This window comes from Enhydra lutris, unplaced genomic scaffold (genome assembly GCF_002288905.1).
Source record: "Enhydra lutris kenyoni isolate GAN:26980312 unplaced genomic scaffold, ASM228890v2 scaffoldscaffold89, whole genome shotgun sequence".
Taxonomy (NCBI): Eukaryota; Metazoa; Chordata; class Mammalia; order Carnivora; family Mustelidae; genus Enhydra; species Enhydra lutris.
The window spans coordinates 38,453-64,068 of record NW_019154173.1 but is presented as its reverse complement, the minus strand read 5'-3'; the positions used below and the strand labels follow the sequence as shown (position 1 = coordinate 64,068).

The 25,616-nt window shown below is 44.3% G+C and overlaps 1 protein-coding gene across 1 annotated transcript; it reads left to right on the top strand.

The window, feature by feature from the left end:
* Nucleotides 1-1,911: 1,911 nt before the first annotated feature.
* Nucleotides 1,912-21,119, top strand: LOC111162136 (integrator complex subunit 6-like). The gene is made up of 7 exons (XM_022526331.1): nt 1,912-1,940; nt 3,312-3,509; nt 10,041-10,107; nt 10,271-10,437; nt 12,045-12,181; nt 12,555-12,648; nt 21,020-21,119. Exons 1-7 carry the CDS (start codon nt 1,912-1,914, stop codon nt 21,117-21,119), a joined length of 792 nt encoding a protein of 263 aa, XP_022382039.1.
* Nucleotides 21,120-25,616: the final 4,497 nt, after the last annotated feature.

Genomic DNA, 25,616 nt, shown 5'->3' with positions numbered 1-25,616 from the left:
ACTGTCTCTGCTTTAAACTAATAGCTATCGATGAAATTTCTACAGAACTTTCATTGTCATCACCTCTATGAATCACAGCAGTCACTTCTTTTTGTAAATCAGATGTAGTCATACAGAGTAATGCTTTTCTGTTAAAAATTCCAAACCTTGAGGACCCTTCATTTAATTTGAAATATCTCCATTTGAATGTGAAATTAGTACATTTTTACTCCCTAATTTCTATTTGATATGTACTCCCCCCTTAAAAATTAAATCTAGCACGTGGTGATTTGTGCATTTCTAAGTTCTATACTTATCTTCCCTTCACTGGGTACTCAAGAAATATATTCCCATCTTTGCTATGGCTACATAGGCATCAAACACACTTTCAAAGTTACTTTCTTTCATTCACGTAATCAAGAGAATAGACCTTTTTAGAAGCAAATGGCTTCATACACAGTCATGGTTTATGGTTGTAGAGCTTTATTAACTTTCTCAATTTTGTTCATAATATGATCCTGCCTATACAAGTTATGTAAGAAATTGTAGTCCATTTGACGATATGCATTTGATTTGGTATAATGTCTTTATGTCATCTGATATCATACCTTTTAAAACTTTGTACAAGTCTCAGGGTGCCTGAGTGGCTCAGCTGGTTGAGTGTCCGACTTCTGGTTTTGGCTCAGATTATGATCTCAGGGTCATGAGACGGAGCCCTGCGTTGGGCTCTGGACTCAGTAGAGAGTCTGCTTCAGATTTTCTCTGTCTCTGTCTCTCTCTCTCTCTCTCTGAGACTCCCCATGCCCTACTAGCATGCACGCATTCTATCTCTCAAATAAATAAATGAATAAAAATTACAGAAGTTTTGTGGCAGTCCCTAATGTGTGTGCAATTGTATCTTGATTGCCTTTGGTCTGATGCCTTATCATGTCTCCATTTGTACTCAAATACACTTTATCTCACAGACAGAAAGAATATTACTCAGCCAGTTGTTTTCATCAAAAATTGAGTCCATCAAGATACAAATTTGACACAATCATTTCTGTGGGCATAATGACCTCTATGCACACTTGTATGTACCTGTCATACTTGGTCCCTTATCGTGTCTCTGTCCTGTGCATTTTAATGCCAATGTCATCATCTTACAGTGTATGAAAATTTGTATCTCCTAGGCTGTGGTCAGCTTTAAAAAAAAAAAAGATTTTATTTATTTATTTGAGAGAGAGAGAGAGAGAGAGAGAGAGCGTGCACAAGCAGGGGGAGCAACAGAGGGAGAGGGAGAAGCAGACTCCCCTCTGAGCAGGGAATCTGCCTTTGGGGCTCCATCGCAGGAGCTGGGAATCATGACCCGAGCTGAAGGGAGATGCCCAAAAGACTGAGCCACTCAGGCACCCCAGTGATCAGCTTCTCTTCATTTCAACCAAGTCAATAAAACTATTTACTGTTGTGACATTATTCTTAGTGTGATCATACATAATAATCATAAATTTTGATTGGGATGAGTCAAATCTGGTGTACAATCAAGAGACAAGAATACACATTTTGCTTCTTTTATTCTCAACAACATGCCACGTTTAACATATTTTCCTAGAAGCTTGAAACATTTGTTTTTAATTTTATAAGAGAAAGAGGACACAGAAGTTTTTTTTTTAATGAGCTAATTTAGCAGCTATATCAATAGTATAGAATATATATGGTCTCAATGTTATAATGACCTATGAATTCAATTCAGTTTTAAAATATGAAAGCATTTGGACTTTCAGTCATCTCTGAGGATGTTTTAAGAGCTCAAATATTTTATGCACAAACACATCAACCACTAATGTCATTCCAAAATATTCAACTGCTTTGTTCTCTACTTTGATTGCTGTCTGCCCACCTTCCTGTATGAAACTACACGTTTACAAGTAAGGAGAGTTTTGCATGAGGACAATGCGGCCTGTGCTCATGACGCCTCTAAGGTGACAGGACCCCAAGAGGGAGACCTAATGACAGGCTCTGAGAGGTGAGAAGGGCCTGCAGCTCATGGCCATTGAGAAATCAAGGAACATACTCTGACGTGGCAGTAAACTGGGTTGTGCTTACAATCCCAACAGGAGGTGGAGGCCAGTGTCACCGCAGGCCTTCCACAGTATGACTTGGCTTGGCCATAATCATGATTTCAACTTTTCAAGTCCTGAAGCAGAGACCCCAGTCAAGATGATCCTGAATTCAGAGCTACAGAGTAATGGTGGAAGAAGGAAGAAATGGTTTTCACCTACTATGTTTGGGGGAAACTTTGGAGCGACTGAATTTGGGTAATTTGTTACACAAAATTAAAAACCAGTACACTCTCTGAATCTGTACCCATGTCCTCATGTGCATTTCACAGAACCAGTTGTGTAGAGAAGCAATTCAGGAGGCTTGGTTTACAGGTAGTTTTCTAATATGCAGGCACTGCTTATACTAGTTTCCTTCCAGAACAAAAAGGAAAGCAATATAAATTATTTACAGTCAGATGCATGATTTAAGCCTCATTTAAGATGTAGCTTATATGAGGAGACACGTCTGGGTTGGTGGAGGAAGAGCTTGTGAAAATCCACTCCAGCACACAAGCAATGAGAACACAGGCAAATCCTCCCTAATTAACTGGTTTCGGAACTGTGCATAAATTAATCCAAACAGGGCAACAACTGAAAGTGCATTCACTCACAAAAGATGGGTCCATCCCAGTAGGAAGAGTGAGCTTTCTGCTGTTATCACCACCCCTCCTCAGCTCCATGGTAGCCTTGAAACCAATGACCTCACGTCCATAGTAGCCCAGAACACCAACGACCTGTCAGCCACTGGAAGGGACTAAACTGATTGGAGTTCCCCACAAATCTCCATTCCCAGACAATTGTCACTATTTGACGTGCCTGGTGACTTCCTCAAAAGCACCATTCCTAGGACTCATCCAACAGTTCTCACAGTTTGAGAGCTCTCTCTGTGCACAGCCCTGTGCACCATCTTAAAGTGCCAAGCAGGACCCCTGTAGGGAGTGTTGAATAATAGGGATGACAGTGCGTAATCTTCTCTTGCTATCATTTTATGTGCAAGAAATACTTCCAATGATTCTCCCCAGAAATAGGGTGCAAAGCAGATTTGTGTAGAAAAAATTTTATGAAATGTATTTAATTTTTCCTCATGATTGTGAAGATTAAATCATCCTCCTCTCTTTCTGTTAAAACAGTGGGCCAGTTTTTCATTGATCCACTCTCATCTTGAAACTCAACGCTGCGGCCTCAATGTAAGAGTTCTGGTTCCTAGAAGTGTATTTTCTTGTGGCCTGTGTGATCGAGGTCTGCCTGTAGGGGGCGCCTGAGCCGCGGCCGGAAAGACTTGCTTCCCGGTTCTGGGCAGCGGGCACAGCTGGCCCCTGGGGGGACAACAGGCTTCTCCAGCACTCGGTTCCGCACCGCACACAGCTTCTCGGGGGGTCGGGCTGCTGCAGGGCAGTGTGGCCAACAGCCCGCCAAGGCCTGTAAATGCCCTTACACCTCCCCGGGGCGGTAAAAATAAGTAGATCGGCCTTCTGGCCGGACAGCTGTCTGTGCGCACCACTCCCAGATCCCCTGGGGGCGGATGTCCAGAGATTTCCCAGGGGGCACCTTTCTGTAAAGTCCCACCTGAGAGGCACCACAACGTCACGGCCATTCTTGTTTCTGGGCGCCTGGGACAAGGTCAGGATTTTAACCCTGGGAGAGTGGATATTTTTTCCCCGGCGCTCTCTCTGTGCCCTGGGGGTGCCTCTCCCTTGGCCTCGGTGTCTTCCTGGGGGATCTACCTCAGCTCTGTGGAGAGACATGGGTGGGTTCTGACGTCAGCACAGGGGAGGCATTTTCTGGGCAGCTTGTGTCAGCCATGTTGGAGACGAGGCCGTCCTTGGTGGTGTCTTGAGTTCTGTGAGGGACTTTGCTTACGTCATTCTCTCAGCACTGGTGAGGGGACTTGTCCTTGGGTGATCACCTCAGTCCTAAGTGAGGGACGGGGGGAGTGGTTCCTGGCTCTCCGTTCAAGCTCCGTGAGGGGGATGGTTCCTGGGGTGCACCAGCTCAGCCCTCGGATTCGTGTCCCTGAGGGCTTCTACCTCAGCCTGCGAGAGACTCGCCTTGGGGTGTAGCTCAGCACGAGGGGGTATTTTCCCGGGGTGCTCTGTCTCAGCCATGGTGGGGCTGGGCTTCTGTGGTGTTCTGCTGGTCCCTGGTGGGGACTCTTAGTCCTGGGGAGGCTTTCGTGGGGGCTCTGTCCCCTCCTATGGGGGTGCTGTTCCTCCGATGCTTTAAGACGATTGGGAAGCTGTCCCGGGGGAATCCGTCTGAGCCGGGCGTGGCCGGGAGAGAACTTCACCTTGGGTGCTTGCTCGGCACTGGGGGTTTGGGCTCTTTCTTGGCGCTCCCGCTGCGGTCTGGGGAGCCAAGACTCTTCCTCGGAAGGTCCATCTCTGCCCAGAAGGGGGGTTCTCCTTGAGTGCGCTCTCCCAGCCCTGGGTGGAGGGTGCCTTGGGCACTTGGTCCCCCTTATGGAGGTGGGCTGCTCTTCCTCGGCTACCTTGTCTCAGCCGTGGCTGGGGAGCATTCTGGGGGCTCTGCTCAGGGGGTGCATTCTCCCTCGTGTGGTCTGTCTCACTCAGCCTTTGGGGTGAATTCTTAGTCGGGGGCTCTCGTGCACTTTGGGGTGGTTTGCTCTTGTTTGGATGCTCTGTCTCAGCCTGGGGTGGAGTAGTTTCCCTGGGTTTCTGTATCTCAGTCTCGCAGGGCTTCTATCTAACCTTCTGTGGGTGGCCGTGGTCATCCAAGTGGGAATCTGGGGCTGACAGTATATGAGAGAGTTGGTTGCCTTCCATACTCTGAAACACTTGCTATAGGGCGTCTTCAATCTCAGTGCCCTGGTGGGTGTGCGGGGGCCTCTCGTTATGTCTACATGTGCATTTTGTACTGGTTAATGTGCTTTATGGTTCATGTACGTCTTTTGAAGAGACATTCCAGGACGTGCATCCACATCTTACTGAGATATCTGTAGGTTTTTTTTTTATTTCTTTTCAGCGTTACAGGTTTTCTTTTTTTTTCCACCACACCCAGTGCTCCATGCAATCCGTGCCCTCCCTAATACCCACCACCTGGTTCCCCCAACCTCCCACCCCCCGCCCCTTCAAGACCCTCAGGTTGTTTTTCAGAGTCCATAGTCTCTCATGGTTCACCTCCCCTTCCAATTTCCCTCAACTCCCTTCTCCTCTCCGTCTCCCCGTGTCCTCCATGTTATTTGTTATGCTCCACAAATAAGTGAAACCATAGGATAATTGACTCTCTCTGCTCGACTTATGAGATATTGGTAGTTTTAAAATTGATTTGCTGTTCAACATATATTTATATTTATACCTATATTTAAAAATATAATTTTCTGTGTCTTCTGCTGATCTGTTTTGTTTTGTCACTCTCTTTTTTGAGAGAGAGAGAGAGAGAAGGCATGCACACAAAAAGCAGGGAGTGACGGAGGGAGAGGGAGAGAGAGAATCATAAGCAGGTTCCCCACCCAGCACAGAGCCCAGGTTGGAGCCCAGGTTGGGGCTCAATCTCACCACCTTGAGATCATGACCTCATCCAAAGTCAAGTGTCAGATGCTTAAACAACTGAGCCACACAGGTGCCCTAAGTCATTGCCATCTTAGTATATTTTTGATGCACCGAAATTCTCAGTTTAATTAAGTCTAATTAGTCGATTTATTCATCATGGTCAGTGCTTTCATTCTTTTTAAAAGCTTTACCTTTTAAAACCATGAAAGTAATATCCTACATGTCCTTCTAGCTCTCCTATTCATGGGAGATCAGTGTTATATGGACAGGAAAGGGATCAGAGCAGAATTGCCGTTCCCCGCAGGGAGCAGGTGGACTTACTGAATGGACCACAAAGGCTTGAAGGCCCCGGTGTCAGCAATCTAGCATCCGCTGTTTTCAGAGTTATGTCTAGACTCCCTGTCCTGTCTCACTGGTGTATCCACCCACCCTTGCTCCAACCCCACAGCGTTGTTATGGCTCCTACGTCTGCTGTCTGGCCATGTGCGTCTCCCAACCTGGTGCTTTTGCCTAAATAGGGTCTCAGCTATTCTAGGCCCTTCGATATCCATATACTCTGTAGTATCAGCTCATGAGTTATCCCCAATGTTAACAGGGAGCTTTTAAAGTTTTAAATAAAAAATTACTTACATTTAAGCATGATGCAATAATTATTCTGGGCAGAATTGGCAATAATGACTTAATAACGAGTCTGCCCATCCACACGGTATGGATGTATCCGCACGGTCCATTTACTGAGGCCTTTGATTTCTGTCCATCAGGTTTATGTTTCACGGGTAGTGCTTCAGCACACCTGTGGGTAGCTTTATTCTATGGGTTTTGATTTTTTTTAATATTTTACTTGTGAGTAATCTCTTCACCCAACATGGGGCTTGGACACACAACCCCAAGATCAACAGTCTCACCGTCCACTGACTGAGCCAGCCAGGTGCCCCTTGATGTGCTTGACACTGTTCTAATGGTATTTTAAATATCTTTTTCTAATCGGATTGTTATTACACAGAAATACACATGTTTTTGATTCTTGCTCTTGCATCCAGTAACTTGGCTGTTGTACACTTACTAATTCTCGGTATTTCGGATATTCTACATATAGAACATGTCCACTGCGGACAATGACAACCTCAGTCCTTCTTCTCCAAAATGTGACAGTTTTCAGTTCTTCCAGTGTGTTCTTGAAAACCCAGCAGACACCATGTCTTATTTAAAACTCAAGAAAAAGAGTTGGGTCATCATTAAATACAACATTTGTGTACATTTTGTGGGGGGTGTGAGGGGGAAAGAGAAGCTTTCTTAGGTTAAAGAAGTTGCTTTTCATCCGAAGTTGCTGAGGATTTTTACCATGAGTAAGTATCCAGCATCAACCCATTTATTGCAGTGGCGCTGTGCGTTTTCCCCGGTTTTGGCTGTTTATGTAGCACATTTCACTGATAAATTTTCCAGGGTGAAACCAGTCTTCCTTCCAGCAATAGACCCAACAACCCCATGACCTTTGTTTTTTTTTTTTTTTTTTTTTTATGTCCTGTGTACTTTCATTTGCTCACTATTGTTGAGGAGTTGTGTGTCTATATTCAGGAAAGAGATCTGGGTCTTTCATTTTCCTTTTCTTCCAGTGTTTTTGGTAGATGTTAGTAACACATTTATATTGGCATCACAAAATGAGTAGGGAACTCACACCCTTTCTTCCCTTTTCTGAAAGAGTTTGCATACTGGTATTCTATCCCTCCGGAATGTCTGAAGCACTCCTCAAAGAAAGCCTTTAGGTGTTCAGATTTTCTGTTTCTTCTTGGTGACTTTTGGAATGTTTCCTTGTTCTAGGAAAGTGTCTATGTCATCTCAGTTCCCAAATTTGGTATAAAGTCATTCTGGGTGTCCCTGCTGTCTTTCACAGAGCTCCCTTCTGAATGCAGGGCTCGGACTCCTGCTTGGTGGCTTAGTGTTGTTTATCTGTGGCTAGACTGTCCTCGATAATCATGTGAAAGAGCCATCTTGGTCTGTTCAGGCTGCCATAGCAACATGGCAGAAACTGGGAAGGTGGCAGGGACAGAAATGTGTTGCCTAGGGCTGGGGAGGCTGGGACACCAGGACCAGGCTGCCGACACCAGGGTGATCTAGGAAGGTCGGTGGCCTAGTTCAGGGTCAGGCGCCCTCATTCTGCCCTGTGGGAGGGCTCGGGGTCTCTGCAGCCTCCTTTCTGAGGCACTGATCCGGTTCAGGAGTGGGCCACTGTCTGCACCTCAGCACCCGCCAAAGGACGTGGATGCCTCCGGATATCAGCTTCCCTGGGGGTTTGGATTTCAACACAGGCTGTTGGGGAGACACAAGTGTCAGAACACAGCATAGCTCTCACTATAGTCTTTTTGCCTCTTCCTCCATGGACAGACCTCATTCATTTGCAGCAGTGTTTCTTTTCTAACAGAATGTGAAGTTGTAAGCTTCCCCCCCGCCCCCATTTCATGTGTCCCACAGAATCAGTCATGTGATGTTTTCTTAGAGTTCAATAGTGAGTATTGATTTAGAAGCATGTTACAAACTTTTGGAGTACCTTTCGTTGTGTTGGTAAGAAGTACTTCTTTAATTTCAATTTGTTTAGATATCATAGTCTACATGAAATTAAGGATTGGGGTTTTGGTGTCACCATTGCCAATGTTTGCCTGCTTGAGAAGAAATTATGTTCTGATTAATGAATACAGGATTCTATGTGAGGCCACGATCAAGCCTATTGGGGGGTCGTATCTTTCAATCTATGCATTTGCTGTCTGGGGCCTGAGCCAAGGAAATTGGCACATTCTGATTGATGCCCCCCGTAGAGCAAAATGATTGTTGGAGGCGGACATGTGCACAGAAGGATTCCATCACAGCAAACGTTAGGACTTCTTGTGGGAGTGCTACAGAATGATGTAACCTCATTCTCTGGTACACAGGACTTGAGTAGCAGGTAATTAAGGAGCCCTGGCAGCCACTTTGCAATCATGAGGAGGAGCCAGAATTGGGATGAAGTGGCTTCTAAATGCAGAAGAGAACCTGGGGAAGGGACCAGGCCCTTGGCCATATTATTAATGGTTTAAGGAACTAGACAAAGGAACATGACATGGAGAGGAGGTTCCTAACCCTTGGCGACCTGTGGGCAGCAGGATAGTAGAACGTAAGATTGGCAGATATAAGCAGCAGATTACATTGCCAACAGTAGAACCCCCTTGGTCTGGTGGACTTCAGTACTGTCCTAGGTTTGAATACCCTTGAATGACTACACAGTAAGGTCTATTTGTTACCCCATCCCTCAGCTGGGGTCCCCTGCTGAGACACCCAGCCTCAGAAAGCTATGGAAGTCTTAGGACACAGCCATTTTCCTGCCTCTCGATGTGGATTCCTGTGCTTTGCTGCTCAGCACACCAAGCCCCGTGGGGGGAGGGAGAAGCATGATCTTCTGGAATTTGCCAAGGGATGTATAGCTAGGATGGGTGTGTTTCTTCCCAGCTGTGGGTGAGGGGACATGGCTCCACACCCTCTGGGATCCCACTGGCCTGCTGAGATGTGCCATACCTGGACTGGAGCACACACCACTGTTAGAGGGGAAAAGGTGTGGTCCTGCTCTGGCGGACCCCACTCCTGGTCCTTCTCCTCTTGCCTGACCGTGCTGCCTTCCCTGACCAGCCTGTGTGAGATGCACAAGCAGGTCAAGTTCCTGATGCTGTAGCCGCATTAACATGAACAGGCCGTGCCACAAGTGAAAATCTTGCACAAGGGGAGTCCCTTCCCATTCAAGCTCTGGCTCACCTGCCTTTCTGCCTTGGACTTCTACAGCTTCTCTGGTATCTGGTGACAGAATGGGCCCCAGATGCAAAGACCTTTCTACAGGGTGATCACTCCTAGTCAGCAGAGGAAGCAATCCAACTGTGGGTGTAGTCAGAGAGCCCCCAGAGGAGCCACGTGCATGCTGAAGAAATGCCTGGCTGATGGCTCAGGACGCATTGTGGAAGAGGGAAGGTACAAGATTGTAAGAGCCAGGCCCCACAGGTGGAATGCTTGCATTCTTTCTCATGTTTTTCTTTAAACTCCATTTAGGTAACATAGAGATACTATTAGTGTCAGGTGTAGAACTGAGTGATTCCACACGTCTGTACAACAGCCGGTGCTCATCACACCAGTGCCCTCCTTCATCCCTGTCACACACATGTCCCCAAGCCCACCTCCCCTCCACGACCCTGAGTTTGTTTTCTGCACTTAGGAGTCTGTTTTCTGGTTTGCCCTTCTTTCCCTCACCCCGTGGTCATCTGTTTGTTTCTTAAATTCTGCATGTGAGCGAACTCGTTTGCTGTTTGCCTTTCTCTGACGGACTTATTGTGCTTAGCATTCTGCTCTCTAGCTGCACCCACGTCATTGTGCATGGCAAGATTTCATTGTTGTTGACAGCAGAGTAATATTCTGCTGTAGACGTACACCATGTCTTCTTTTTCCATTTATCTGTCAGTCACCAGTCCGGCTCTTCCCAGAGTTTAGCTACTGTTGGCGATTCTCCTGTAAACATCAGGGTACAGGTACCCCTTCAAATCAGTATTTTTGTGTTCCTTGGGTAAATACCTGGTACTACAAATGTTGGGTCATAACGTAGTTCTATGGTAACGTCCTGAGAGACCTCCATCCTCTTTCAGAATGGTTGCTTTTTGTCGTTAATGGAACATGTTTCTTAATGCTCCTCAGGAAGTGATGAGTGATAAAGCAGAGGACTTCGCTGTTGGGCCCAAAAGTCAAGTGAAACGTTCTGGAAAATCCATCACTCCACCTCCATTTAAGAAAAGGCTGAGCATGCCTCTGCTGTCAGTGAGAGAGGAAGGAGAGGGATCATCCCAGCCTGAGGGCTCAGCCATGTCCTCGGAAGATGGTGAGGATGCCTGTGTTCCCCTACCCTCCCTGACCTGACGCAGGGCAGCCCTGCCTCTGGCTCCTCCATGCCTCAAGGTCATTTCTGATCAAGGTCACTATCTTTGGGTGAGGCTGCCATTAATTTCCCAGCCACACTGGACCAGGTGTTCACTCTGTCCTTCATGGAGACATTCCTGGCTTCCCAGCCTCTGCACTCTACTGGTTCCCTTCTCCTTTCTGATCTCCTTTCTCTCCTCTTAACACTGTCACCATTCCTGAGTCCCACCGTTATACTGTCCCTCAATCCACACTGCCTTATCACTCAGCAAGCTGTTCCAGAGCTTCGGAGCTCACGTCCTGCTTTCCCACCTGAATGTGTGTGGCCCATTTATTCCCATGTACCCAGGGTGACCATGTCCACACAGAAATCAGATCATTACATGCATATCCTGAAACCCATCATTAATTCCCCAAGCACTCAGAACAGAGTCTGAGCTCCTGACTCTGGTCTCTAGACCTTGCACCTCCTGACCCTGCCATCCTCTCCTGCCATCTCATGTCCTCTCTGTGTCTTCCTTGCTCTCTCTGCCTCTGACCTTTGTTCCATGGCCCAGGCTTGTCCCCTTGTAGGGGCCATGCACAGCCTTCATGGCTATCAGACCGCCTCCTCTGCATGTGCACAAGCCAGCTCTGTCTCTTGCTCCTAGCTCTGCCCAGGGGTCACCTCTTCAGAGACCCTGCTGGACCCGGCATCATGGAGGCTTCCTTTCCCACTCTGGCTCACATCCCTGCTGACTTCTTCCTTACACAAAATCAAATTGTGTTATTCCCTTTGCTCATTGTAATGTACTCTTTGACATCCACAGTAGTTATAACTTCCAAAAGGAAAGGGTTCTTCTCTCTGGTTCACTGCTGATTCCCACTGTTGTCTTGATGTTCGGCACAGAGGAGCATGAGTGAATGAAGTAGACATGTCAAACATGGAGTAAAAAATTCGTTTTCTGAGACAAAAAAGCCAGATGAGGAAGATCATTTACTGACTGGGATTTCTAGTGATTTAGTGCTAATATCAGGCATCGTGACATCAAGTGACACGTTCAGCTCTTCCCCTTGTAGAGTGCATCAAGGGAACATTGAATCCTGAGTCCCAGGGCTCTGTGAATGTTTGTTGATTAGTTGTATTGTCCAAGTCTGTTTCTGTGTGTATGTGTAGTGACAAGAATAGAAGAGGCTTCTTTGTTGTATTGTTTTTCCTGAGGTCAAATTTCATACCTGATACATCTATCTTGTACATTCTCCTGCTATGAAAAGAAATATTAGAGACTGTGAAGCACATGGATGTGCGTATGGGGTTGTTGAAATGCACATCATTGCAGCTCCTCATTCAGTTAGGTTTCCAGATGCACCTGTCATTCACAGTATCCACGGGGAGGGGAGGGAAAGTGGTTGATCACCACCTGATGGCTTCTGGTCAAAATCTGATCTCCAGAGCTTGTGAGTATGGCAGGAGGACACAATTAGATTCTTTGTATCGTAATGTAGCCAGAGTCAACAAGGGTGGGCTGATTCACAGACCTGGTAGTGATGCAGTGGTGGGAAGAATCATTCCCAGCTGTCTCTCTGCAGATGAGCCCAAGGTCACAGCAATGTCTGTGTTGGGAGATGTGCCAGATCAACTACCAATACCAGTGAAAATTAATATGGAAATAAAAGAGCGAATAAGGAATGAAATTCAACAGTTTGGAGGAAGTAAGTAAAATAAGAATTTCTGTCCATGAAACCACAGGAAATCATTCCCATTCTATGAATCAGAATAGATTCAACTGATAAAATCTTGAGCTTCATCCTTTGCCAGAATTGGGTTTTCCCAGTTAGAATAGTGTCTCTTCATTTTGACTGAAATGTCCCAGTAAACCTTTTTCTCTTGTTCTTTTGTATTTCTTAATTGGTTATTGTGTACTAGATTCCACTACTGGGTATGTTCAGATGTCTGAAAGTAAGGATGGAACGCACAGGTACTCTGTAACATTCTAGCCCTAGAATGAGCTCTGAGTCTCCAAGATTGAATTCTATCTCCTGTTTGTACTTTAGAAATACTGAATTTTTTTCTAAATATCTTCAGAATATGAAAATATCCTCAAATTGCTTGAAGGAATGCAAGGATCTCCAGAAGTGCAGAAAAAATTTGTTGTATATGCCATGAAGGAAGCGGCAAGGTGAGTGTAGGAGGAACTGTCCAGTAATGTTTCACTGCAGAGCCAGTGCACTGCTTGATGAGGGGTGGAGTTGGGCCCTGCCTGATTTTTCTCAAACCCTGATCCTCACTCAGAGTTCGTGTTGTCTCCAGTTTTTAGATTGATATTATATGAGTCTCAGTCGTTCTTCCAAGCTCAAGGAACCTTCTGTTCACACCCGAGTTTGAGGTGGGCCTTGACCTTGAACTGGCACTCTCTGTATTTACTGGATTGTCTCTCACCATGCATATGTGTTTTTTTGTTCTCCTATAAACTGAGATTCTCTTTGCATTTTCTACAGAGCGTCCTGCAACATCGGTTCTTTGGGTATCATCTGGTTAACGACTTGTCTCTTTATTTTCAGATATGAAAGACAAGACTTAATAAATCAACTTGGGAATGCTCTAGATAAACTAGAATGTGACCAGTATCTCAAGAAAGATATTGGTTCCCTAAACTTATAGTCCTGTTATCACAATCATCAATGAGAAAACAGAACCAGTTGGCTGTCTTGGAATGCAACCAGATATTGTTGACTCCTCCCAGCATGAGTTAGCTAAGAAATTGTCTTCTTGAGGCTAAGAAAAAGCACTGCAACTTTCATGTTACAAGTTTCTGTTAGTAAACGTTGGGCTTTTGCCCTAAGCATTTTGTCTGAATGGCTAAACTGGTGTTTTTCTGTTTGTTTTCCACTGAGTTTGGGGATATTATTAAGTCACCAAGTAAATATTTTTGTTTTCCTTGGCATGCTCTGGAACTCACTGGTAGTTATGACTGGGTACTGTCTAACTATTTCTTATTCCCTTTGTCTGGGACAACCTCTCAGCAGGTTCTGGTGCTTGTCCTGAGGGGATGACTCACAACTTAATTCCTGGAGGGTCTGGACCAGTAGGTGTTCTGCCTGGATTGTGGTGTTGAAATATCCCATTAACTAATCACAGATACCTGGGAGTACCAAGAAGAGCTCTAGATATTTCACACATACTCCTTATTAGGCCATATGGATTGGCAATCCAGCTTCCTTTGATAGTCACGTTCCATGTCTCCACACCACAGAGGAACCTCATTTTTGGTCATTGATTGAGAGGGATGAGAATCCAACGTGGTTGTTTGGGCAGTCTCAATCTGCATTTCAGGGGAGTCAGTGAGGTCACGTGTTGAAAACATTTCTCCACTTGCTGATCCTAACCTTGTGGGGAAGACAAAGAAAATTTTGCTCCTAGATACATAAGCAGCAATAATGAGCAGAAGTCTTTACGCTGCTATCCTTTACTTGCTGAAGACAAGAGTTGTGTCTGTTACGGGAACAGCTCCATCTATCTGACCCTAAGAAAGAGCATTCCACTTCCCAGGTTACATTGTCCCCATCCCACACGACACTGCCACCATGGTACTACCATAACTGAGGCTTCAGAAGATCATACCACAGTTCAACTGAACCATCACTTCAGGATGATAGGAAACATAATAGCTGTGAGATCCATGAGCATGTTACCTGGGAAGCAAGTTCCATGTTTATAAGTGATGCAGTGTGGAATTCCATGATGTTGGGAAGGAATTTTCTAAGTCCACACATGGTGTTCTATACAGTACCCTGGGTGAGAAGGGAAATCCCTACCCAGAATAAAGGTGTGTTCGTGTACAAAGAGCTGCCCTCTCCCCAGTTATTTTTGAAGCAGACCGAGATCATCAATCTGCCACTGGTAGTTAGCTGACTGACCCCGTGGGGGTATGGTGCCATATCAGGTGCCCAGTGTTGGTCTGTGCTGCTGGCAGATGGAGCAGTCATCAGTATCTGCAACACCATGAGTCTTGCTGAGTGGAAGTCCATGTTTATGTTCCATGCACAATCTTCATTCCCGCTTCCATGATCATGATGCACCATTACTGCATGGAAGATGGAGGGGTGCACCTCGGGAGGTATGAGGGTGGTCCTCGGAGCTCAGAGTGGCCTCAGCTGAGGGACAGCAAGGAAATGGGGACCTCAGTGTTACAGCCTTAAGAAACTACACCTGCCAATAACCTGAAAGGGCTTGGAAGTAGTTTCTCTCCACGACTCTCCAGTTAATGACCCAGCATGGTCAACATTTTGACTTCAATTCCATGTGACCCAGTCACGAAGAGAACCTAATCAAGCCTGCCTGGACTTCTCAGCTACAGGACTGTTTGAGAATATATTTATCTAGTTCTAAGCTGCTAAATGTGTGCTGATTGATATGCAGGAATAGAAGTGTAAAATAGGTTGGGCCTGCATATTGGGAAGTAAGAACTGGAAATCACACATGATGTTCCTTCTTTTCCAGTCAACTGGTCACTGGGAATGTACGTGAGGTCATATCAGAGAACTTTTTCTTGTTCTGGGCCCCACTCCAAGCTGGTAGGTTTTCAGGTCACTTGAAGATGGGTGCCACACTCCAGTGAGTTCTGTGTTACATTCAGCCCCTGAGGTAAGAAGCGGCTTATTGCCAGCCTTTCAAGCTGAAGCCAAACTCTGGTGGTATTTACTGATAGGGGAAAAACCATTTCCCCCCTCAATAGCATATGCCGGGTGCCTTGGTAGATGTTTGATTGCTAAAACAACAAAAGCACATGTAGACAAGCAGCTGTACTTGGAATAGTCATGTGGTGAGGATTATTATAATTTCCTGTCCTTCTCCAAGGTCTGTCTGTTTCTGGACCAGACATATAGGTGGGTTGCAAGGGATGTCCTAGAATCACGACCTGCCCCTTTCAAATCTCAATGCTGTATAATCAGTCCATTCCCTCCAAGGTGAAATGTTGCATTTCCTTTTACTATCTGCATAGGTAGGTAGTTCTCACGGCTTCTACTTGGCCTTTCCGACCATGGTAGCCTTCGTTTCACAGGTCAGAGAGCCAACATGGGAATTCTGTCATCTTCTTATTTTAAGTATAAACTCTGAATTGGAGGAAATTAATAACCAGACAGTGGATTCAGGGACCTATCACTGAGATGGACGTGAGGTAAAACCACATTGATTCCATGACTTACATGAGCCTTTCTGTAACCCATGAAGTTGTAGTTCTCAAATATTAATGTCAGTTCAGAGCCAGTATCAAATCATCTCTTAGAATTTGGTTCACTAACTTTCTACCACGTGTCATCACCCTAGTACTTGGCCACAGGTCCGTTGGGGGAAGGTTGTGGTAATGATTAACAGCATAAATATTTGGCAGTGTAGCATGGTCCTTGCTTGAGGGCAATCCCACAGTCATTTCTGACCAATACAGAAGAGAAATGCCACCACAGAGATCCTCACAGTAATTTCTGACCACCAGAAAAGAGAAATGCTGCCACGGAGCTCCCCGAGATGTTTGAGTTCCCCTTAGAGAGCAATTTATCACAGACTTGATGACAGTATCCTCTGGACCTCTGGAAGTGAGTGAACACCATCTTATATGGTAAATTCACTCTAATGTTCCCATCTCCTTAAGCCTTTGGATTTCTTCCTTTGTAGTGCACCAGGAAACATCTTGCATTTCTCCTTATGTCCTTTGGAACTTGCCCAGTAAACCAAGGGTGGAAGACTAAATGTTTTAGGGGTCTCCCCAGGAAACTCATGTTGAAATCCTCATGCCTGATTTGATAGTATTAGAATGTGGAACCTTTGGGAAATAACAAGGTCAGTAGGGTGGAGCCCTCATAAATGGCATTAGTGCCCTTATGAAAGAGAACCCAGAGAGTTCCCTTGCCCCTTCCAACACGTGAGGACACAGCAAGAAGATGGCCGTCTGTGATCCAGGAAACGGGCCCTTGCCAGACACCAGACCTGCTGATACTTTGATCTTGGATTTCCCAGAATCCAAATCCGTGATAAATATGTTTGCTGCTTATGCCACTCAGTCTGGAGCGTTTTCTTAGAGCAGCCTTAACACACCAAGACAGCAACAAAGCAAATGACGAAAGGCTTCTCTAACCCTGAAGCAGAAGCATTTTTTGTTTTTACATTGAAAAAATTATTTATTTATTTTTAATTTCTTTTCAGTGATCCAGAATTCATTGTTTATGCACCACACCCAATGCTCCATGCAATATGTGCCCTCCATAATATCCACCACCAGGCTCACCCAATACCCCACCCCTCTCCCCTTCAAAACCCTCAGTTTGTTTGTCAGAGTCTACAGTCTCTCATGGTTTGTCTTGCCCTCCAGTTTCCCCCAAATCACTTCTCCTCTCCATCTTCCCATGTCCTCCATGTTATTCCTTATGCTCCACAAATAAGTGAAACTATATGATAATTGACTCTCTCTGCTTGACTTATTTCACTCAGCATAATCTCTTCCAGTCCCATCCATGTCGGTACAAAAGATGGGTATTCATCCTTTCTGATGGAGGCCTAATACTCCGTAGTATATATGGACCATATCTTCTTTATCCATTTATCCGTTGAAGGGCGTCTTGGTTCTTTCCACAGTTTGGTGACTGTGACATTGTTGCTATAAACGTTGGGGTAGAGATGGCCCTTCTTTTCACTACATCTGTATCTTTGGGGTAAATACCCTGTAGTGCAATGAAGCAAAGAAGGGAGCTGGGGGATATTGGAGGGAGAGACGAACCATGAGAGACTATGGACTCTGAGGAACTAACTGAGGGTTTTGGAGGGTCGGGGGGTGGGAGGTTGGGTGAGCCTGGTGGTGGGTATTGTGGAGGGCATGTATTGCATGGAACACTGGGTATGGTGCATCAACAATGAATTCTGAAACACTGAAAAGAAATTTAAAAAATAAATAAAAACTTTTAAAAAGTGCATTTCATCCAGAGTCTGGGCTTAATAAACCTACCTTGATAAATGTGGTCTGATTCAACTCTGTTTTCCTTCTACCTCCATACCTCACCACAAAGAACTATTTTCATGCAAATCCCCCAATATTTTGTATATATGGATTTTAAAATGTTGGAGATCCTTGGGTGACTTTTCTATCTCTGCAAGTGTCTATCACTTTGCTTTATACTATTTGGCCTGTAGGAATATGAGACTTGTTAAGGGATTTGGAAGGAAAAGGAGGCAGTGGACATAGCTTCTGGGGCAGATCAGTGGGGTCCCAAAAGGCTGCTACCTCAGGCAAGACCCTTACTGCTTCTTCAGACCAAGGGGAAATAACCTCCTCAGACAGGAGGAAGATTTGCTTCTACTGGCAAATCATCTCACAGAATTTAGCCGTTCAAGTTCCCCAGCTTCATCAGGGTCTGCATCTGGGTCCCACTCCGGGTTTCAGGATCCCAGCCATTACTTATCAGTGCCCTAACCTGAAGGCCAGAGACCTTGGGAATATGAGCATTCACATTGTGTGGTAAACCAGCCAGTCACAGGATTAGACTTTGGCTAGGGTTTGCCCACATATTGACCCTGAAGTGACAAGAAGTAACTGGAGCCAGTTCACTGAAGCTTTCTGATCCTTATGTGGACCTTGAAGTGGGACTTTTAGGACCTGAACATATTTCATCCCTTAGTTCTCCAGGGGATTTAGAAGCAATGGTTGATCTCAGTTATAGCCCTTATTTTGACAAATGTGTTCACAGGTATCTTCTACTTGCTTACTTGTTTTTTTTTTTTACATATTTTAAAATTTAAATTCAATTAATTAACATGTATATATTATTGGTTTCAACGTAGAGGCCTGTGATTCACCTCTCACATATAACACCCGGTTCTCATTACATCACATGCCCTCCATAATGTCCAACACCCAGTTACCCCATTCCACCACCCCACTCCCCTCCAGCAACCCTCAGTTTGTTTCCTATGATTAAGAGTCTCTTATGGTTTGTCTCCCTCTCTGATTTTGTCTTGTTTTCTTTTTCCTCTCTTCCCCTGTGGTCCTCTGTCTTGTTTCTTAAATTCCACATACCAGCGTGGTCATATGATAATTGTCTTTCTCTGATTGACTTATCTCACTTAGCATAGTATACCCTCTAGTTCCATCCATGTTGTAGTAAATGGCAAGATTTCCTTTCTTTTTTGGTGGCTGAGTAGTATTCCATTTAATGTATATACCACATCTTCTTTACCCATTCATCTGTCCATGGACATCTGGGATCTTTCCATAGGTGACTATTGTGGACACTGCTGCTATAAACATTGGGGAGCAGAGCATGTACCCTTTGGAATCACTATTTTTGTATCTTTTGGATAAATACCTAGTAGTGAAATTGCTGGGTTGCAGGGTATCTACTTGCTTACCTGTATCTTTGCCTTTTATAAGACTTCATTTTAGGTATCCAGAGATGAGAATTTGAGACATTTATTTGCTGCTTGCAATGGACTACCGGTCCCCATTAAAAACTGGAATAAATGTCACCAATGGCATTATTATTGTTTTTCTACACATTCAGAGCTAACACTCCTTTTGTTTTACCTGAGTTCTTTAGATTTTAATAACATTAAAAAAATAAAAACAATTACAAATTTTTTAAGAAGTCAAATAGTGGACACTAAAGGAGTATTCTTAGTTCATTTTCTTTCAAATCATAGCAGTGTACATATTGCACTTCTCCTCCCAAATATTACCTTTTATAATCTCATTATTCACTTCTACCTCTTTGTAACAAGCCACTTTCTTTTCTTTTCATTTTTTATTTTTGTTTTTCTTCCAAATTTTTGTTTAAATTTGAGTTAGTTAATATAATGTATGTTGGTTTCAGGAGTAGAATTTAGTGATTCACTTACATACGACACCCAGAGCTCATCACAACAATTGCCCTCCTTAATCCTGATCACACATTTAGCCATTTCCCCCACTTCCCTCCACCAACCCTCAGTTTGTTCTCTCTCATTAAGAGTCTCTTATAGTTTGCCTCCCCCTCTCCTTCTCTTTTCCCCCCTTGCATAGGTTCATCTGTTTTGTTTTCTAAATTCCACATATGAGTGAAATCATATGGTATTTGTCTTTTTCTGACTGACTTATTTCGCTTAGCATAATACACTCTAGCTCTTTCCACGTTGTTGCAAATGGTAAAATTTCATTCTTTTTACTGTCTGAGTAATATTTCATTGTGTGTATGTGTGTATAGATAGATAGTTATATACACATTGTATATATCAGTGGGGGAGATGAAACATGAGAGACTATTAACTTTGGGAAACAAGCTGAGGGTTTTAGAGGGGAGACAGGTGGGGGGATGGGTTAGCCCAGTGATGGGTACTAAGGAGGGCATGTATTGTAATGAACATTGGGTGTTATATGCAAATAATGAATCATGGAACACTACATCAAGAACTGATGAAGTACGGGGCACCTGGGTGGCTCAGTGGGTTAAGGCCTCTGCCTTCGGCTCAGGTCATGATCCCAGGGTCCTGGGATCGGGCCCTGCATCGGGCTCTCTGCTCAGCAGGGAGCCTGCTTCCTCCTCCCTCTCTCTCTGCCTGCCTCTCTGCCTACTTGTGATCTCTATCTGTCAAATAAAAACAAAAGAACTAATGAAGTACTATATGGTGACTAACATAACATAATAAAAAAAGAGAGAGAAGGGAATTCAACAACATGGACAAAGTAAGTAGCATCAGAATTTATTATCGTGAAACCACAGGAATTCTTTCCCATTCTGTGATGTAAACTAGATTGAATGGACCTCTTAAATTTCATCCTTTGCCAGAATTGTGTTTTAATATAATTTAGCATGGTTCCTCTTTATTTTGACTGAAATGTCCCAATAAAACTTTTTCTGTCATTTTTCTTTTGTATTACTTAATTGGTTATTGTGTACCAGAGTTCCATTGGTGGATCTGCTTGGCTATCTGATTGTAACCATGGAAAACACAGGTACTCTAACATTCTAATCCTTGAATAATTCTGGAGACACCGAGATGGAGTTCTACCTCCTCTTTGTACTTTAGAAATACTGAAGATTTTTTTCTAAATATTTCCAGAATATGAAAGAGTCTTCAAATTGCTTAAAGGCATGGAAGGATCTTTAGAATTGTGGGAAAATTTTTATTTTCCATCAAAGAAACAGCAAGGTGGGTATAGAGAGACACTGTAGCACAGCGGGGTCCAGTGTGGTGGGGTTGAGGGGGAGAGGGTGGGCCCTGCCTGTCCTTTCTCAACCCTGGTCTTCAATCAGATTTCCTGTTGTCTCTGTCATTATTTAGACTGATATTATCTGAGTCTCATTTACTCTTCCAAATTCAAGGAGAATTCTGTTCACATCAGAGTTTGAGGTAGGCGTTGACCCTGAACTGACACTCTTTGTATTTCCTGGATTGTCCTTTATCATGACAGTCCATTTCCTATTCCCATATAAATTGAAAGTTCCCCTTTATACCCCCCATGGAGCCTCCTACATTATGGGTTCTTTGGGTGTTTTTTGGTTAATGACTTGTCTCTTTATTTTCAGATTTAAAAGACAAGACTTAATAAGGCACCTGCAAAAGGCATTAGAAAAATTAGAACCTGACCACCTCCTCAAGAAAGACAATCACACCCCGAAATTGTAATTCTATTATTATGTTATCAATGTGTAACCTGAACCAGTTTGCTCTCCTAGAATGGAACTTGTTGATGCCTTCTAGCACATGTTAGTTAAGAAGATTGTCCTCTTGAGGCATTGGATCTTTAATGTTATAAATTTCTGTTAGTAAAGTTGGATTTAGCAATGCATTTTTAAAAATTATTTATTCATTTATTTGACAGACAGAGATCACAAGTAGGCAGAGAGGCAGGCAGAGAGAGGAGGAAGCAGGCTCCATGCCGAGCAGAGAGCCCGACGCAGGGCTCGATCCCAGGACCCTGAGATCACGACCCGAGCTGAAGGCAGAGGCTCAACCCACTGAGCCACCCAGGTGCCCCAGCAATGCATTTAAAAGCATAATTTGCTATTTGTCTTTTTGTTTTCTCCCTGAAGGAGGGAAATGCTCTGAAGTGACCAGTCTACAGTATATCCTAGCTCCTTAGCTGGTCACAGGACTATAGCTGGTATTTATAGCTGTCTTCTACACTAGCCATTTATTTTCTTAAATTTTATATTTTAAGTAATGTGTACCCAATATGGGGCTCGAACTCACAACCTCGAGATCAACAATCACGTGCTCCACTGACTGAGCCAGCCAGCACCCTATACGTTATCCATTTCTTTTCCTTTTGCCTGAGATCAGCCCCTCAGCTGGTCATGTGGCTTGGCCTGAGGGGATGACTCACAGCTTAAATACTGATGGACCTGATGATTAGATGTCCTGCCCGAAATGAGTTGCTATAATTTCCCTTTGACTTTAATCACCAACATGAGAGTGCTGAAAAAAACCCAAACATCATGGACATAGTCCTCCTCAGGATTTTGTGTCATGGCATCCCTGTGTTCTTACCAGTCAGGTTCCATCTTCCCACACTGTTTAGCGTAAGTGCCTATTCAGCCAGAGCGATTCCATCTTGGATTAAACAGTCATTTTGTTGTTTATGCAGTAAAACTGAAACTGACCCTGCCCACACCCCCCCCCCAGGGGACTCACTCAAAAAGCAAGTCTGGGAAACCAGTCGCAGGTAACAAAGCCCAAATACAAGGGTGGTTCAGGCCAGGTGGAGGTATCCAATCAGTGGGGGCGCATACTGTCTCCCTAGCTACCAAGGAGTATGGGCCCCGCCCTTTGGGTGCCTTTTGGGCGCCAATTCTGACCAAGGTGATAGGCTAGTTCAAATGTCTACTATAGGGTAAATTGTAATTCAATTGGTCACTTATGTGTGGCCTAGCATGACTGTGCAGCTTTCTCTGTGTGTTACAACCTCATTGACCACCTGTGCATGGCCAGGCCCAACCACATGGCCCTTGCCCTTAAAAGCTAGTCTGTAAGGCAGAGAGAGGTCACCTCTTTGTAAGAGATGGCCCTGACTGGTCAGTTTGATTCTCGATGCTTGGCGCAAAATAAAGCTTTGCTTGACCTTTGCTTTGTATCAGTCTCGTTCCTTTGACCGTGGACCCAACATCAGGATCCTCATGTTTGCTTGATGATTGACAGAGAGGAACACTCCAGCCTGAGCTCTTGGCAGAGTCTGTTTGCATTTCAATGGAGTCATTGTTAGGGCTCTTGTGGAAAGCATTTCTCCTTGGATAAAGCCATCTAGTGCAGGGAAGCCCAAGGTTGTGGGGACAAGAAGCAAAATTTGGCTCCTGGATACATAAGAGTAATAATGAGAGGAGCCCCTCACATTGCCATCCCTTCATTAATAAAGATGTGAATCATGTTTATGGGAGAGACATCCACATATACTGGTCAATGAGGTAGAGGATTTACATCCTCTAAAATTATATTACCCCAGCCCTTCAAGGTACTGCTGCCAAGTTAGAACCATAACTGTGGGTTTAAAAGATCATTCCAGGACATTTTTGAGACCTTCACTTCAGGATGTTGAGGTAGATAATACACCTACTGAATTCGATAAACATGTGCCCTGAGAAGCAATTTCCTTGTTTGCAAGTGATGCTTTGTGGAGTACCATAACATTGGATAAGGCATTTTCTAAATCCATGAATGTTGGTTTTCTCAAAAATCTATGGGTGGAAAGGAAGATCCATTTCCAGTATCAGTGTCTGAGTACAAAGTGTTCCCTTTCCCTGATGGAAGGAAACCAAAATAATCCATCTGCCTACTGATATTAGCTGACTGACCACTTGGGGGCATGGTGCCATATCAGGAGCTCAGTGTTGGTCTGTGCTGCTGGCGATGGAGCAGTCGGTAGTATCGGCAACACCACCAGTCTTGCTAAGTGGAATTTCATGTTTATGGTCCTGCATAATCTGCATTCCTCTTTCCATGACTATGATGCATCATTACAGCTTGGAAGATGGAGGGGTGCACCTAGGGAGGTATGCGGGTGGTCCTAGGACTTCAGAGTGGCCTCAGCTGAGATATAGCAAGGCAATGGGGACCTCAGTCCTACAACCTTACAAAACTAGAGGTGCCACTCACCTGGAAGGGCTTGGAAGTGGTTTCACTATCCGAGTCTCCATGTAATGACCCAGTATGCACAACATCTAGAGTTCAATTGCGTGCAACCCTAGGCAGAGAACCCAATCGAGCTTGACTGAACATTTTTTTAAAAATTTAATTTAATTTAATTTTCAATGTTCCAAAATTCCTTGTTTGTGCACCACACCCAGTGGTCCATGCAATATGTGCCCTCTGGAATACCAACCACCAGGCTCACCCCACCCCCACCCCTCCCTCCAAAACCTATGGAACTCTTTGATCATACATTTGTGTCATTTCACACTGCTAAATATAGAGTAACTCATTATGTACTAATAGAAAACTACTATGGACAAGTGCCTGCATATTGGAATGTCCCAAGTGAAAATCAGGCATGATGCCTTTTCTTTTCCTGTCAAGTGATCACATGGAGCTCCCCATGAGGGCATAGGTGTAGGGTCAGAGAACTTTATTCTGGGCCCTACTCCAAGCTACCCAGTTCTCAGGTCACCTATCAGAGGGTCATGGTAAGAGAAAACCATAACGATATGTGTTTTCACCAGCACCTCATAGGTCAACTCTTTGCTGCATCACTTTTTAAAAAAGATTTTATTTATTTATTTTTGGCAGAGAGATTACAAGTAGGCAGAAAGGCAGGCAGAGAGAGAGAGAGAGGGAAGCAGGCTCCCTGCTGAGCAGAGAGCCTGATGTGGGGCTTGATCCCAAGACCCTGAGATCATGACCTAGGCCGAAGGCAGAGGCTTAACCCACTGAGCCACCTAGGCTCCCCTTCTGCATCACTTTAAAAAAAAATTTTTATTCATATTTCAAATTTATTTTCAGTGTTCCAGAATACATTGTTTATTCACCACACCCAGTGCTCCATGCAATATGTGCCCTCCATAATACCCACCAGCAGGCTCACCCAACCTCCCAACCCCCACCTCTCCAAAACCCTCAGATTGTTTTTCAGAGTCCACAGTCTCTCATGGTTCGTCTCCCCCTCTAATTTCCCCCAACTCCCTTCTCCTCTCCATCTCCCCATGTCTTCCATGTTATTCCTTATGCTCCACAAATAAGTGAATCCACATGATAATTGACTGTCTCTGCTTGACTTATTTCACTCAGCATAATCTCTTCCACTCCCGTCCATGCTGATACAAAAGTTGGGTATTCATCCTTTCTGATGGAGGCATAATACTCCATAGTATATATGGCACACATCTTCCTTATCCATTCATCCCTTGAAGGGCATCTTGATTCTTTCCACAGTTTGGCGACTGTGGCCATTGCTGCTATGAACATTGGGGTACAGATGGCCCTTCTTTTCACTTTTTTAATGGTATGAAAGTTGAGATTTGTCAATGTGTTGTTCACTGTAGTAGCACAATCTTGTCCTGCCCCAGAATACTAAATCTCTAAACATTTCACTAAGTTGCAAGGCCTCTGATATTGTGTGGGAATTATTTCCTGTGTTCTGTCTTTCAAGTGTGTTGCCAATGTGCCTATTGTTTCTACTTCTCCATCACAGTAATGTCCTCAGTGCAAAAAAAAAAAAAAAAATAGTGTGGTATCCATTCTAAGAGAAAGATGATCAAGGTCCCTAAGGAAGAGTTTCTGACATTAGCTCAGAGAATTGATATAAGCCTGAGGTAGGAAATGATGGTGCTCTTTCCAGCTGAAGGCAAACTCTTTCTGGTGATATTGCCTAAAAGAGAAAAAAAAATAATTTGCTCAACCAAATAGATATATCAGATGCCCAGGAATGTGTTGGTGGCTAAAACACTGGCGCCACAAGTGGCACAGCCATTGTAACTGATGTCAACAACCAAGTAAGTTTATAATTGGCTGTCATTCTCCAAGATCTATAAGTTCTGCACATGCCAAATAGGTAAGATGTAAGGGAGGTATTCAGAATTACCACCATGCAACTCAAACACCTGGAAGCTAAAGACCACCTTGCTTAAGAATGCTTGGATCAACCAGGAGATCAAAGAAGAACTGAAACAATTCATGGGAATCAGTGAGAATGAA